This window comes from Drosophila albomicans, chromosome 2R, assembly GCF_009650485.2.
Source record: "Drosophila albomicans strain 15112-1751.03 chromosome 2R, ASM965048v2, whole genome shotgun sequence".
NCBI classification, from domain to species: Eukaryota; Metazoa; Arthropoda; class Insecta; order Diptera; family Drosophilidae; genus Drosophila; species Drosophila albomicans.
In genome coordinates, this window is record NC_047631.2 from 12,672,311 (window position 1) to 12,689,373 (window position 17,063).

Genomic DNA, 17,063 nt, shown 5'->3' on the forward strand with positions numbered 1-17,063 from the left:
TAAGAACATGACATAGACTGAATATACTTTTTATTTAACAAAATATTATATTGAAACTTCATCTTATTTCACTTTTATTTACTTTGTATTATTTTACCATTATTATAGCTTATTTTTTCAGTAATATACTCTCTGACCTTAGATCTGTGTTTTTCTAATTGAATTCACTTAAATTTCAATTTTAATTCATATCTGACCGAACAGCTTTAATGCCCAGACACTTGTTCCACTTCAAAACAGAATGAATGAATCCCATGTGAAGTCAAGTCTATTCACAGATGCTCTCATTTTCAATGTCAGCCCTCTCGCACACACTCAAACACACACACACATACTCAGTCACACTCACATGCATATATTTTTATGCTGTCATAAGAGAACGGACGCAGCCACTTGAGAAATCCACCTGCAAGCGAGCGACTGTAGCACAGCGATCTGCATCTGCGATCTGTTTGCTCCTGTTCCCTCCTCCTTGAGTTGCAAGTGCACTGCTCTGCTCCCCTCCCTTTCCCTCCGGCATCACAGAGAGTGCTCGCTCCTCAATCTCCATAAACCTTACGCACACTTATGTTTTAATTTCGCTGGCCCAGTCACAGTTTGTGTCGGAGTCGAAGTCTCAGTCTCAGTTCCAGTCGAAGTTGAAGCTGAAGTTGAAGTTGTTGTCGCTGCTGTTTCTACTTGAACAAACTGCAGATTACCCAAGTTAAGCCCTTAAGTGTGTTCCATATCAGGTTTATCATTACCAGCCCCAAATGTTGTTGTTGCTGGTATATCGAAGACAAGCATTCGCTTCACTGCATATACGATCGAAGGACCGAATGAACGGATTAAATATATCATTTTTGCTTCGTCTAATGAAAGGGTTGCCCCCAGCTCAGCTCAACTCAACTCGGCTAACACCTGAAAATTGCAGTTGCCACTTACCCAACCTGCTTCGCAAAAGCCCAAAAGCAACTGTTTTTTCACTTTATTTTTTTGGATTTTGTACTGAGGGAAGAGGAGCTACATACATGAATGGTTTATGAAGAAAGTTTTATACGGGGGTAGGAAATATTGCAGAGGCGTAATGATTGATATTGAGGAAGTTGTCTTGCGGTTATATTACATTGTCATGGCAAATACAGTGAAAGAAATTAAATCCGTTTTCATAATCTTATTATATTAAACAGTAGAATATTACCAGAGTAAAATTTGAAATATAAATATTAAAGCATAAATAAAATTAGAATTACTTACGTTCTTTAATTATATTATATGATCAATGAAATATTACCAGAACAAAATTTGAAATATAAATATTAAAGCACAAAAAAATTTGAATTAATTTCGTTCGTAAATCACATTATATGATCAATAAAATATTCCCGGAATAAAATTTGAAAGTTGAATATTAAAGCATAATAAAATTTCAATCAATTTCGCTATTAAATCATATAATATATAGTATATTAACATATAAGAAGAGCAACCAAATTCCAAATGTAAAATTCTAAATATAAATATTTTAGCATAAGGAGGATTTCTAAAACTTTCGTATTAAATTTGAAATTGCTTAAAAAAATATTTATTATTATAACTTATCAATACATTTTGTATATTATTTTGTTTAAGTTTTAATGAACAGTTAGGAATCTATTTCTTAAAATACATATACATATACTTATTTGCTTAGCAATTTTCTTAAAGAATGAAAAAAAGTATTTTTTTTGGATTATTAATTTATTTTAATTTTGATTTAATCACTTTTAGATTTTAATTTTTTCCTTGAATTATTTCCGTATTCTTCCTTATATTCAGTTATTCAGAAATTTACTTTTGTAATTACGAAATATATATTTTTTGTAATATTCTATTATAATATTTTTCATTGGTCAATTATTCGGGCTATGCCCGAAAATTTCTCTTAGTGTGTTTAAATGCTTCTGGTTTGTGTCGCTTGCGGTTCAATGTCGATAATAAAGTCCTTAGTACAAAATTAACGATTAAACAGGGGCAAGAATACAGGGTGTCTGAACACAAAGCCACACAACTCAAACCGATAACACAAATTTAAATAAATTCTCAAAGTATATTCATTTCAAGCGACTACAAAATTGATATCGTAAGCTGCGTGGTCTGGGGGTGCATAATGAAGATTAGTTGGCGAACTTTTCCGAAACTTTTCGTAGTTTTGCCAATACTGCATTATGCGCTATCCATGTTTACAAGCTCCGAGTCCGAGGAGCACCATCGCAAAAAGGAATTGGGCAAGTCATGTTTATAGTAAGCTAACCATAATATATTTTTATAGAGTTCATTGCAGAAAAAGACAAAAAGATTCAGTTAGTGGAACTTTCAAGTCTGAGTCAGAAGTGACAACTCAAATGGAGCAGTCTGTATACAGATATTGAATGCTTTTTTTTTGCTGGCACATTTGTTTGTGCTCAGGAAGTAAATGTGCACAAATTACCCCTCGGCGAAAAGAGAAAAAGTTATCGAGAAGAGCTGCAAAACGGAAGCAAAAGTCAAGGTGCAAAAGAAAAATCATTACACCTGTTCCTAACCGAAGCGAACCGAGGCAGACCATAACGTGGCAGTGTCTGTGGCAGTCTCAGTGGCAGTGGCAGAGTGAGTGTAGAAAGCGTAGAAATCGAACACAGGATGCGGATGGGGCAGAGACACGAAACGAAGCGTCGCCTGCCGTATTTTTGGTTAATTTTTGGCTGCATTTTGATAAAGGGCTAAGAAGAATGAAGCGAGCGTGTCTACTACCCTTGGTTGGGCTGTCTAGGGTTCGATTCGGTTGGGCTTTGGTCATGCTGCACTGAGCACGCGTGTTGCATGTTGCATGTGGCAGGCGACACACAAACTTGACTATCAAAATTAATAAAACTAAATACTCTGCGCTCCGATGCTCCGTTGTTGCAGTCATTCTGTTAATGAGCGGGCAGCCAAAAAATGTGATATGCATCTGCAACAGGTTGCAACACTTCCAGTTGCAGTTGCAGCTGCATCTGCTTGCAGTTACAGTTACCAAGGATTTGGCACAAAATTGCGTTTTAATTGTTCACTTATCCGGCGTATTCAAGCTCTCCTTTTCTCCCCATCATCTCGTCAGCTTCTAGATCATTTCATTTACATTTTATATTGATATCATAAGCACTCGGCTTTAACCTTTGCACCTGCCGCAGCGTGATGGCTGAAAGGTTTTGTTAGAATTAATGGCCCAAAAGGGTTAACTTTTGCCTCTTCGTGTTTCGGTTTTAATTGCAGTTCGTCTGCATTTTTCTTATTTATTATCTATTCATCGCAAGAGGCATAAGGGTTGCACTTTCCACTCAACTTCGTGTTGCAGTTTCATGAAAGTGAATCCATAATAAGCCAAGCTAACGGTAAATGCAGCATGCAACACATTTTCGGCTCGATAATTAGGCAATTTCTTAAATATCATAAATATTCAAAGCATAATTGCATACCTTCATTAAAGTAGGGGAAAGTCGAATCGAAAAAGCGTGAAAAGTTACTCAAACTTCCTTTCTTTTAATATGGAGTGAATGTGTGTAGACTTGAAACATGTTTCAGAGTTCTTGAAGTAAATATTTAAGAAGAATTTTATATGAAATTAGTAATTAATGATAAATGTATTTCTGGTTTAAATATGAAGAGAAGATAACAAAAAAGTAATGAGAATTGAAAGGTTTGTTAGGAATTTATAATAAATAAGAAAAGAAGAAAAAAAATATTAAATGATAGTTATTATGTTAGATGAATGAAAAATCTGAAAATATTAAAGGAATAGCGACTTTAGTTTCGTATCATATTTAGAAGTTATATTATATGTAGGACAAATCTCGTCTAGCTGATTTTTGGGTCAAGTTAATCAACATCTAAATATTAATGGCATATCGAGTTTAATTTATCAATAATCACAAGTTAAGTAAACAACAAGTGTTATCAACAATCCATCTACTGACAAAACTTGGGCATTAATATTAACAACTTTATGATGCAATCTTCAATAATTAACTTGGCTCACCCTGTCGCAAGACAAAAGACTAAAGCCACAAACTACCGTTGGCATACAGCCATGAATTATGGCCAAAGGGTTGAGCGAAGCATTACATATTATTTAATCATATATGGGACTGATAGTGCAGTACTTCAATAAAACTGGATAGCAGGACAGCAAAATGAGGGGCCAGTAGGCGCACCTTGCGCTCTTTATTTGGCAGCATGAAAAATTGAAATGACAGTCGAGCTTATCGTTCGAAGGGAAGAAGCAAAAGCTGACTGAGTAGTTGATTATTTTTGTTTTCCGTTTTATTTTTTGTTTTTTTTTTTTTTTTTTTTTTTTTTGGCAATGCGTCAGTTGCAATTAAAGTGACAGCACAGCGGTTGACTGGGATGACAGCCTGCAACTGTCAAAATGTCGCTGCGAAGATGGCAGTGGCAAAAACTGTCAACGCTCAGTGTTGCGAGACAGACAAAGAGACAAATGTGACGCCATATAAAATCAATAAATTATGAAAGGCTCTTGGCGCACTCCTTGTGCACTTCTTTTGCAAAACGGCACTTGCATAATACATATTCTAAGTAAGGATGTGCACAAGGAGTAGCTCCAACTCCAACTTCGACTGACTGACTACCTGGCAAACCGGTTGCAATTGGCTGACAAGTGGATACTGCCCAATGTCCTTAGGGAGAATGAATACACGTATTTGGCGTTGATTGATTTAACTCTCGCCTTGTTGTTGTTCTTGTTTCTGTTGTTTGTTGCTTAATGAATTAATTGAGTTGGGCATAATTAAATTTGCACTTTTCATTTTTTGCTGCTTCCTTAATTTATGAGCTTTTAATTATTTTTGCAATTAAAGTTTGCAGCGTTCACACGTGGTAGAGCATTATAATTATTTGCTCGCAACAGGATCAACAGGATATGCTACTCATTTGTCAGTAGTGAAGCGTTAAATCGAAAGAAGGCTCAAAACCAAAAGCAACAACAACCAAATACAAAGGAAAATAAAAACAAACTTGATGGGCGCCCGCTTGCAAAACAAAAGACTCAGGCAACAAACTTGTTTTACTTTAATACTTTTTTTTGGCAGCTGCTTTCTTAAGCCATTCTCCATCGCATGTTTATAAAGCGTACTTGTTGTGTTTCTTTTTTTGTTGTTGTTGTTGTTGTGCTGTCTCTCTCCCGTTTTTAATTATATGAAGTATTATTTTCTCTGTGCCACATCATAATAGAAGTGATCTTTCACTCTGGTGCTGTTGCTCAGGTGTATTTCCAGTGCCAATCCATTTGGCATTGTTCTATTTCTGTTCACAGCGAGCACGACTAAAATTGTCATTTTAAAAACTCAATTGTTCGGAAATGCTCTACCTGCCAGAACACAAAAAATAACTTCGAAAAAAACTGAAAGAAAGATGGGGGATAGTAGAAGAGAAAGAAAAAATAAAAACAATCTCGTGCGTATCTGTTCTCTGTCGCACGCAGCTGGAAATACGGGATTGCAACAAAACAGATCTTCTTTCCTCTTCAATTTTAAGTTAAGGTTTTTGCAGGTGGACATCACGAAAGATTCTCAGGCTATGGCTATGTGTGTGTCTGGTTACGGTTATAAAACTGTGTTTTTGGTACATTGGCCAAACGTGGGAACAGCGTCTCGTTTTTGGCAATAACTCTTAGAGTGAATAGATTTCTAGCAAAATAGATGAAGAGCAATTGCTGCCAACAGTGAATAGTGCAGGCGGTTCTGTATAGATCGAGTGTCTTTAATGAAAGGTAATTCAATTGAAGAAAAGTTACGGTTGTTAGCTCATATTCTGTTTGAAACTCAAAATGAAATTTTGATAGTTTTCAGATCATATTTAATTTTAAAAATATTCAAAAGAATTTAAGATAGTTTTTAAGAATTTATATACTAATTTGATAGGTTGGATATTAAAGTCTTAAAGAATATAAGATAACATATAATCGATATTATAATGTTTCAGCACTACACAAAAATATACACTATTCAAGTAGACTTATTGCAAACTAAATCTTCATCCGCAAACAATAGTTGAATTTGAAATTAGATTATATTGCACTATATCACTATTAATGTCTAAGTAGACTTTTTCTAAATTATATATGTTTTAACGTTGTTTACACAACAATTACACGAACGCTTTCTTTTTATTTCAAAATATTTACTCCACAAACATTTCACTTTCTGAACTGAATTTCGCCATTTGGTGAGTAAGTTTTCCGGCATGACTTAACATGAAATCATTCACTCGTTAGCTTCTATCGGCAATCAAATGAGTTGGCAACTTTGTGGCAAATGCCACAGCATGTTCTAATCTTGGCGAACACATTTTTCTAGCTTTAATTGTTTGCAAATTAGCTAATTAAGAGAAATAAACAACAAAATAAAGCTTTAAAAAAATATTATTACAATTTTAATTGGAGTCAAAAATGATTTGCATTGGGGACTGAGAACAGCGGGGTGAGTAACCCACTGGGGTCAGTCTCGGTGGGCGGTAGGCATGGTCATGGGGGATGGCGGGAGAGGGGAGGCGGCACATTTATGAGCCCATTTAAAATGTAACAACGAATTTCCGCAATTTTGGGCAACTGGCTGCTGCCTGCGATCTGCGATCTGCGGATGGAGATAAACCGCAAAGCACAACAACGACAACAACAAAGGCAACTCAAATAACCATAACCATAAGAAAATTAAGAAAAAATCCAAAAACAATGAGCTTAAACAACATAATTGAGATGTTCGAGAGCGCCCTGCCGTGTTTTTTTTTAGTTGGAGCCGAGGTCCGTTGTCATCGTTAAAGACTTAATTTATTTATTAGCCGCACATTTTAACTGCTTCATTGTTTAACCGTTCACCTCCGCAGGATGCGCAATTGGGGGAAAACAACGAACAATAACAAAAATTATATATATACTCGTATGTGTTTTTAATACTTATGTAATAAAATATATACATCTAAAGAGGAGAATTATTGAGACGCATTTCGGCTCAATTGTTGAGCAGCCGCTCAGCTAATTAGGAGCCAACTTTGGCTCCTCCTTTCCCCAGTGTGCGTCCCCCGCCTGCTCTCTGGGTTTCCCACCTTACTCGTAAGTGAAGCTGAAAAGAGGCGGTTTCAGTCTGTGGCTGTGGCTTTTATGACTTTGTTTCTTCAGTCGGCATTTTGAGGGTTTGTTTCTGTGTTGTTGTTGCTGAGTTTTATGATGATATCCACTGATTTTGCACCTTATGAGAAAAATCTCCAGATTGGCCTTAGTTCAGCTCGTCGTTGCTGTCGTTGTTGTTGTCTCATCTGCCGTCTTCTCTGCCAATCTTGTTAAAGCCGCTGCCAGCCACATTGACACTTTGTTGCGCCTTGCCACAAACTCTTTCTGCTGTTGTTGTTGTTGTTGTAGCAACCAGTTGGTGGTTGCCTGCTTTTGGTCGTTGTACATTTGAAAGTCCGTTTGGCTGTCAAAAGTGTTAATTTTTAAGTGCCTAGTGAGAGTTTCGGCCGCTGAACTGGGCCTTCCAAGCAGCTGCTGCTGTCATAGACCCCATCAAACAAACTGAGAGTGGAACCCATGTGCTCTCATGCCTTAGTATGGACCCAATCTGTGTGCGAGGTTTAATGAGTGCACAGGGTCAAGTGCCAAGTGTCTCGACTATTTTTTATTTGCCACATTCTTCTCAAAAATGTTGAACCCATTAATTTGTCGCTTGTCATTAGCGCACAGAATATGGGTTGTAAGTCGACTTTTCTCTGAAGTAGTCCACAGTTACACTTCTTTCTCTTCTCATTTTGGCAAATTAACAGTTGCTCATAACGGATTTGACAACCAAAATAAAGTAGGAGATATTCTAGGAAAAACTCTTCAGTTGTGAGATTTCAGGAGTTAAAGTTTAGATATGATAAAAATGTTTCTAACTATTTATACACTTATTTAAATTTTGTTTTTTGTAGTATTACTAGTAGGTGCCTTCATAACTAACTAAGGCACCTAACTTAATAAAAACTATATTAAAATATGTTTATAAATAGTTTGAACATTTTTATCATCTCTAAACTTTAACTCCTGAAATCTTACAATTAAAGATTTTTTCCTAGAATATCTCCTACTTTATTTTGGTTATCAAATCCAGGATTACAGGAATTGTGTGTAATAGACAGAAAGAGTCATCTCAGACCCCATGCAAAAATAACTGAAGTATTTATGATTGCGATTAGATAAAAATTCTATAAGTTATTTCACAAATACTTTTGTATGGCAATAAAGCCCTTACTGCAATATGATCTTAGCCGCTTTGTCTGACAATTTGGGATTTTTAGTACTCTATGGTATATTTTGAATATAGTACTATATAAATATACCAAATAAATCATTCGGTATATTTTTTTTTATTATTTTTGGGGTATATTTTCTGTATATTTGTAGAACATGGTTTTAGCGGGTTACTCACTTGTTATTTGTGAGATTAAATGGGTGGCATTTTAGGAATATTTTTTCTTTAAATCCAATTATATTTTTGATAAAAGCTAAACTTCTCTTTAGCTTAATTTCCTTTAAAAATTTTTATTTATTTTATAAATAATAGTTAATAAATTCTAAAAGTAGAAATATCTACATTGTATTTGTTCCAATTAAAATATATTTCTAATTTCTAAAAGTTAAAATTCTTTGTCAGTTAAAAAGATAAACATATATTTTTTTCGTAATTAATAAAGGTCATCATTAATGAGCAATTAGTTCATTAAGAATTTATCTGCAAAAAAACTTTCTTTATTGTGAAAAGCAAAAGTTCATTACAAAAATTTACATAATGAATTTTTAGTGCTGTGGTGAAAATTGCAAATACAATTTCAGCGAAATTCAGGTGAAGAACGCGAGAACATGACGCATCTGGAAGCCAGAAAATATGTTGGGCATCATATTTAATTATTTCAAAAATTGCATTTCATTTCATATCATTCGGAGACGCAGAACAGCAGCAACGGAGAGAAACAACGATGAAGACTGTGCCGAGTGTCGTTAATTTGAGAAGAGCAGGAGGCCAAGCATGACATGCCAAAAGAGGGCGGAAGAAGGCGGTGAGCAGGAGGAGTACAGGAGGAGGAGGAGGAGGAGAAGGCGGTAGCCCTGTCAGGCGTTGATTGCCGCAATGTTTGCAAGAAATATTTTGATGTTACCGTTATTTTTGCTTTATATAAATACATTGGCGGTGGCATGTTTGTGAATTTATATATTTTTATTTTCTCAAGCGCATGTCGCTGCGGTGGCAATTTTTCTGCAACATGCTCCAGAATGGAGCAACCTGGTCGTTGTCTTCTGATGGTGACGGTGATGGAGATGGTGGAGACTCGAGTAGTTGCAGGAGGGTTAATCAACTCAATTAAGCGGACAGTGTGCGCGTGTTAAGTTTTGAGTTGTTTCTTTTTCGGCAAGTGCCGAGCTGATTGTTCGTCCAGTACAAGACATTTAATTGAGCTAAGATCCCAGGCACTTGCCGACCAGAAAATGCAGCTCTTTTGCTGCTGCTTTGTTGCTGCTTCAAATGTAAATTTCTGCGTCGCGTCTCTTTTGGCTTTTGGCATAGCGCAGTAACGAAATAACGAAAAGGCAACGGCACGGAATGGCACTCATGTCACACATAAGCAAACGCATTATCATCTCCATAATTCAAATGCTGGCTAGCAGACTGCAGCTTTGCATGACTCAACAGGATCAGATAAATGCCAGCGTTTGTTTGCCCACAAAAATATGAAGAAATGCTACAAAGCTTGTACGTAGAACGGTAGCTGCTGCCGTTGACACTTTATAGCTGGCAAGCCAACAAAACGAACAGGCCAAGATACAACCAACAACAACAACAGCAGCAACAACGTAGAAAAAAGCCTTAGGCTTGATATCTGACTGTGGGTTCGCACAATGTATCATCGTGTCTCCGTCGCAGGCGTGAATGAAAAATAAAGCATGCAAAAGCCAAAAAATAAGAAAATAAAAGAATACAGAGAGACAAAAAACGAAATCCCAATCGCAAATCCTCTGCCAAACAAAAGCGACGCAATATTGTCCATGACTATGACTATGACTGTGAGTACACTATATGGAATATGGTATATGGTGAAAATACTTACTCATAGATAGATATGTCTGCGCAAATTCACAGCATGCGCCAATTTCTCAAGAAACCGACCCATGGCGTCCCCAGGCGAGGGCTCAACATTGTAAACAACAACCAAAATATTGCCACTGTTTGCCCAATGCCAGCGTGAGCGTCGTTCTCCGTATGTAATGTCTTATATGCTGGTTGCTTTGTTCTCTTGACTTTTGTGTTGACACTATTTGGGCACACGGGGCAGATGTGGGTGCCGTTGGCGCGTCAGCGAGGGAGCTGCCGAATTATTTATTGTGTGAGAAAGCAGCGGGGAATTCGCATGTCAATACATCAAAATAAACAAGAAGCTAGAGAAATTTACCAAAATTACAATGCGCAATATTACAATAAAAAATTGGTGAATACCTATGTAAATACTAGACTATATCACAAATAAACATTCCTATTCCTTCTTATAAAATTCTACAAAAAATTATCTGATTATCAACAATATAAAGTTACAAAAACTTAAATAAATATTGTGACCATTTTCAAAATGATTGATTATAAATATAATTCGTATATTACAATTTAACACAATTTGTTTAATAGAATAGAACAATTTTCAATTGTTTTATTCTCTTTATTTCTATTCTATTTATCAACTATTTCTTAATATCATTTATATACATATACATCTATAGAATTAAACAAATGTTTTGCTAAAACTATTTACTTTATTTCTTTAGTTAAATTTACTTTTCTCCAGATTAGAATTTGTTTTAAGAAGTCTTTTTTTATGATCTTTTTAAAATACGTTTTCAAACTTATTTAATATATCAAATATTAATTTTATATGTATATATTTTTTTTTGTATTCACGATAATCTTTTACCTTATCCAATCTTAAAAAATTGTAAAAATGTTTTACTTTGTTAGTTAAACTAATTTCTTAACAATTTTACTTGGTGAAATTAATTCTCACTTTCCAAACCTTTTCCTTTCTCCAGCTTAATCATATGAATTTTCATTTAGTTGTATTCTCTAACCACTTTTAGCATTTTCTTTGCTCGACATGCTCTCAAACATTGCGTTTAGAATGCTCTTTTCACTTTTCACTTTTCGAATCATTTCATTTATACGCTTCATTCATAACTCGGCACCATGATTAATCAACGATTGCACTCCGTTGGGCGTTGCTCTCACATTATCGCTGCCTCTATTGGAAGCTGGGCAATCGATTTCATAGACTCTTTACTGTCGACTTCTTAAAGAAATGTTTGTAAATGCTGCACATAACTTAGGGAAGACAATGCGTTGACACACTGCAACATGTTTTGTTGTTGCTACTCCTTATGGCCGACCATTGGCCAGTCTAACTTATGACCAATTGTCAACAGGACAACGCCTTTGGCAGCAGGCAAAACAAACAATCAATAAGCCAAGCTGCGACAATGGATGTGGCATGACAACATTGTGCGTTTCTATGCCTTCCGTTTGAGCATGAAATGGCGCAACAATGGCCACATATATTTCCCAAAAAACTCCTCCATCCAAGTGTCCCACGAAATGATGCATGAGCCGAGACCATGCTAACGGAATGTCTGTAAGGATTCCACTATAATAATAGTTTTCCTCTATGCAATTGATTTGGTGAAAGAGTAAATCTTCAGAAAGTTCACGATTAAACAAAAGACTTAGGCAACAAACTTGCAGCGTTCTCCTAATTTTTAGCTATAAATTTCCCATATACCAAATATTTACAGGCTGTCGACCCTTTCACTTGACTTCACTTCACTTCACGCCACTTAATCTTGACGCGTACGTGTCTAGCCACACAAAGCTTGGCTTAAACAGCAATAACAACGAAAACTGAAAACTCAAGAAATAATAGTAATGAAAATAATAATAAATAACAACACAAGAGATTTATTATATTAAATGCACGCATTTAGCGCCACTTAAGACGCCACCGTGTAGCCGTGTAGCAAAAGCAGGAAGTCGACATAATTCTCATAAATATCAATAATGTTTTTTGTTCAGCTTTCGGTTTTTTATTTTCCTCTCTGCGCAGTTGTTGTAATGCTGCTTGTAATGATTGTTATGTTTATATTTTCGTAGAGAACCGTCGTCGTGAGAGCGCCAGCGCCAAACTTCAAATGACACACAGCAGCAACAGCAGCAGCAACAACAAGAAATGTTACTAATAATAACCATAATAATAACAACAAGCAATTTCATAAAATGCTGCACGTTTACAGCCGCAAATCGAACGACCAACGACGATGGCGATGGCGATGACGATGACGATGACAGCGACAAAGTCCATTGGCGAACGACAATGACAACAAGTGAAGTCAATAACAACAACCATGACAATTACAACAACAACAGTTGCAACAACAACATGCAACTGGTCTGCAACCTGTTCAGTTGCAAACTATTTTAAGCTAGATGAAATGCCTTAGTTAAGAGTGCTTGAGTCAAGAATACTCAGTTCTTTCAGTTATTGAAATTCGATTATTGAAATCGGGTTAATAAAAATAAACTTACATCACATGGCATTAGTAATAAGTGCATAAGTTATGAGGTGACAAACTCTAGAAACAGAATTAGATCATTTTAGCAATAATAAACAAGCGTGATATAAGAAATACGACTGATAAATTATATGTATATAAAAGATTTTTGTTATATTATTGTTTTGCATTATTTTCAAAACAAATGTAATATTTAAATCTTTTTAATGAAGAATAATTAATAAGAGTAGATAACTTAGATTCATGAAACAAGCTGAAATTTTATTAATCTGAATATTTCGTTGTTGATAGATTAAACAAAAGTGAAACACAATCTATGATTCTTTTTATTAATTTTACGTTTTCTTTTTATTAAATTTTGTAAAATTCTTTTGTTATTATTAAACGTAATGTCAATTAAGTTAAACTAGTAAAAGTAATTAAAATAAAATATTCTTTAGATAGGTTTCATTTTATGCTCAACATCACGGGAGAGAATTAAAATTCAAAATATATAAAACAAAAAACATGAAAATATTTAATATAAGCTCTTCAAATTGTCACTTCACTTATCGAACTTTTTAAAAAATTGCTGTCGATTTATCAACGCGAATAATATATTTAAATAAATGTATACAAGAAATGATTAATCATCTGTTTTTTATGCAGCCAATGTAGACGTGAACTTCATTATATGCATTACAGCAATGCCTTTTGCCCAGGCTGTTAATTGCAGCGTCCTTTCGGTAGCTTACGGATTTCCCTTTCGTCGGGGCGTTTTCAATTATATAGCCAACGCGATGTGATGGGCACTTTGAAGCCTTTCACAAGCTTTTGGTCGTGTGACTTTTAGCGCACATTTTCAGGCACTTTAACGCCAGCGTTGGACCATCGCAGCGTCTGTTGTGAGGTTGTGTGGTTGTGGCTACGGCGACCGCATTGACATAACACCTCATAATTTGCGGTACACATTGCAGGCTATCTGCCACGCCCACCAGCCCATCCACACGCCCTCCAATGTTTGCTGCTGCAGCGGCGCACGCACTTCACATGGACTTTCGCCTTGAGAATTCTTAAATTGCCTGTGGCCAGGGCGCAATTTGATTGCAGCTGTGGCTGCCTCTGCTGTTGTTGTCCGTTGTTGTTGTTGCTGTAAAGGAAAAGAAAGTGTCGTCACCAGCAGCGTCAGCAGTTGCTGCTGCTGCATAGGTATTGTCATTGCTGCTGCTATCATGGCGCTCATGTTTCGCCACACCTCAAACAGTTTACATGTCCTCGGGGCAAGTTGCGGCGGCGCTCGCACTTTCTTTTGCGCGTGTCCAGCTACTGGACCTCAGACATCAGACCTCAGAGCTCATAGTTGGTTGCTTGATGTTCACACTTTAGGAAAGTTGGTTTTCAGGGCCGTGAGGTGCGAAAAACAGTTTGCAACGTTGTCGCCCGAAGTGTGGCCATCATCACCAACAACAACGATGCGATGCATCGATGGGATCGATCGATCGATCGATCGAGTGCAGCCAGCCAAACCTCTTCGTGCGTGAACCTTTCTTGTGGACAATACGTGTGTATGTTGGGCGCATAAATGTATATAATTTGCATGGAAATTGCCATGTGTATGCATTGACCGTGATCCGTGATGTTATGCATTTAATGCTTAATTTATACTGATTTTTACCGCCAGCAATTTGCAGTTGTATTATTGAGTAAAAGCGAAATGCGTCCGCTGCTGTGGTCACTGAATCAAAAGGCTTAAGAAACGAACGCAGATTTGCTAGACCAAAAAAATTGTTCGAAATTGTTAATTGTTCATAAATAAATTTATCATATAAATTATGAATTAAGTTCATGGCATGACAAACATTGCAAGCAGCGCAACAACTGCCAAAAGTCATTAACTGGCGCCGCTCTAATAAGCACCAAAAACGAGCTAAGCCAAAAACTTATACAGTGTGCCAAATTTAAGGAAAACCGAGGGGAAAATGTTTGTTGCACTTAGAAAGAAGTAAAACTAAAGCGAGAAAAGTTATCAAGATTTTTACACGGTTAAAGTTGACAGCTTTCTGTTTGTATTTCCATTTTGTCAAACGCTGATCACCGATAGGTGTAAAAAAGTTGTAAAAAGTTGTCGTAAATATAGTTGAAATTAGTGTTCAATTTATATAATAGGCCTAATTTATTAGCATAAGGTTAATAGCTTACACAACGCTTAGCTTCGAATTGAAATTGATATCGTTTTGAAAATCTAAGATTTGGAAAGAGAAATTCGAGAGTTTGGGAACTTTAAAAAGTGATTACCATAATTTGTGATATGTCATATTAAATAAAAGCAGAAGTATATATTCTTCTTAACAAACTTGCAACCACTGTGCAAAGCTGTCCAAATGTGAAGATGTGCAACAATTTCATGCCCAAAAATGTAAATAAATTTTGTTTAGTATTGTTGCCTGCATAATTAGTTCATAAGCTAGTTAGTTAGCCCTTTTTGGAACACGCAAACTTTTCCTGCCAATTTTTTTTTATTTTCTGCTTAAAAATAATCGGGGAGAGAGAGCGAGAAATTGTGCATCCAAGATTATTTATTATTTTAATTATTTCAGCAGAAATAAATTGCATTGCATGTGGCCAAAGTGGCGCCAAGTTGACGGCACCAACTTGGATGAGTTTGACAGTTCTTTTGTACGTGCTTAACATAAATGTTTTCAACAATAATTAATAATACAAGACACACAAAAACAAAACCTGCTTGAGTCACATTCGATGAAATACTCGAGCTCAACAAGAGAGCTAAAAATAAAGAAAAGAATAAACAGATTGGCGAGTTTATTACAATAAATCAAGCTAATTGGGAGGTCTATGCTGTGAGTTGCTGTAAAAGTGAATAATAGATTGTGATAAAGCAAAACATTGTGTGACAGTCACAGTCAGCGACCCTTTGATAATTTGTTGTCATTTCTTTGCTCGCCACAAATTTGTTTTATGCAAATTTAATCTCATTCAAACTGAATTTTTAACGACTGCTCAAGATAGCTGATAGCAGATAACGAAGCCCCAGAGCGAGCCTAATTGAAATGTTTCTAAAATTTCACAGAGTTCCCCAAAAAATTTCTTCTTTTCACTTTTGTTCATTTGCATAGCTCGTATTTCTTATTTTTTACTGTGTTTCAGTTTTTGCGATGTTTCGTTCACACGCAGCAAACTGAAATGAACACAAAAAAATATAAGAAATGAAATAAAAATTTTAATACAATTTAATTTGCTACCTTTTTTATTGTCCCGTTGTTCAGTTGACATTCACATATTCATTCGACGTAATTATACAGCCTTGTCCGCTGAACGTGTCTGAAAGGGTTGCCCTGGTCAACATTTTTTGGTATTGGGGTCAGTCTCGTTGCCCCGGTCAGCAACGGTCTTCAACATTGTTGCAGTTCCCATCCATTGTGTCCTGCCACACGGCGAACTCAATGCGCATGCTCATGCGCATTCGCGGTTCGCTCTTTGGTGTATAATTAGAGCTGAAAGCATATTTGTCAAGTTGCATGCGGCTGCAGTTTTGCAGATCCAAAGGATGCGATATGTTAATGGCCAGGCCAAATTGAGTAATTGTTTACTTTATGCTCCAGTCTGTCGGAGTGTGCATGTGCATGTTGATTGGACAGGCTGCAAACAGGCGGCAACAAATTGAAAATTTAATATGTGCTCCAGATGCAACCATACTTATTATATTTACATGTGTATTCGCATTCTGCAAGTGCTTCACGAAAATATACCCAAAATAATATGTTTATAAACTAGTTGCATATATCTTTTATTTTTAACAATCAATTTACGCAATTCTCTATAAATGTTTATATGTATGTTATAAGGTTCAAGATCGCTGCCTCAGTTATCTGTTATTGTAAGCAATTTATACATATTTCTTATAAGCATTTGCATTCACTTAATGTACACTAAATGTAAAATGTCGAAATAGATAAATATGTATTTAAAACCTTTTTCCTTTATACTATGTGTATTTTGCAACACTCAAGTTCGTTGTCTCAGTTATTTGTTATGGAAGAAATATGTACTATATGAGTAATTGTAAAGTAAAAGTTAAAAAAGTGAAAAATAAAACTCATACAAAAACATTTTTTGTTTTTATTTTGAATAAAGATGAATCTTGATGAGTTTTTGATTTTGGAATTATTGTTTTGTTTTAAAAGAACTGCCAAAATGAACAAAAATTGATTGGATTTATATATTTTAATGTAAAACAGAAAAAGTTCCTAAGATCAATATTTGCTCAAAATATAGTTGTAATCCAGAGTTATTAGAATTACCTTTACTTATTTTGAAAATTGTTTTCGTTTATGTTTTTTACACTGTAAACAGAGTTGCACGCTAAAATTTTTGACAGAGATTTGCTTTTATTTTAAGTATCATATATTATTTATGTTTGTCAATTTTTTTTTTACAA

General features: G+C 35.6%; 1 protein-coding gene across 1 annotated transcript; it reads left to right on the top strand.

Annotated features, from left to right (window-relative positions):
- The first annotated feature begins 1,991 nt into the window (after positions 1-1,991).
- On the top strand, positions 1,992-2,891 carry LOC117574782 (uncharacterized). The gene is made up of 2 exons (XM_034258737.2): positions 1,992-2,246; positions 2,291-2,891. The coding sequence occupies exons 1-2, from the start codon at positions 2,129-2,131 to the stop codon at positions 2,353-2,355; spliced, it is 183 nt and encodes a 60-aa protein (XP_034114628.1). The 5' UTR covers positions 1,992-2,128; the 3' UTR covers positions 2,356-2,891.
- Positions 2,892-17,063: the final 14,172 nt, after the last annotated feature.

Bases quoted from the DNA above. Each gene is read 5' to 3' on its own strand.
- LOC117574782 (XM_034258737.2), top strand. From the start codon at position 2,129: ATGAAGATTAGTTGGCGAACTTTTCCGAAACTTTTCGTAGTTTTGCCA. The intron at 2,247-2,290 runs GCAAGTCATGTT...ATATTTTTATAG, and splicing joins CCATCGCAAAAAGGAATTGG to AGTTCATTGCAGAAAAAGAC.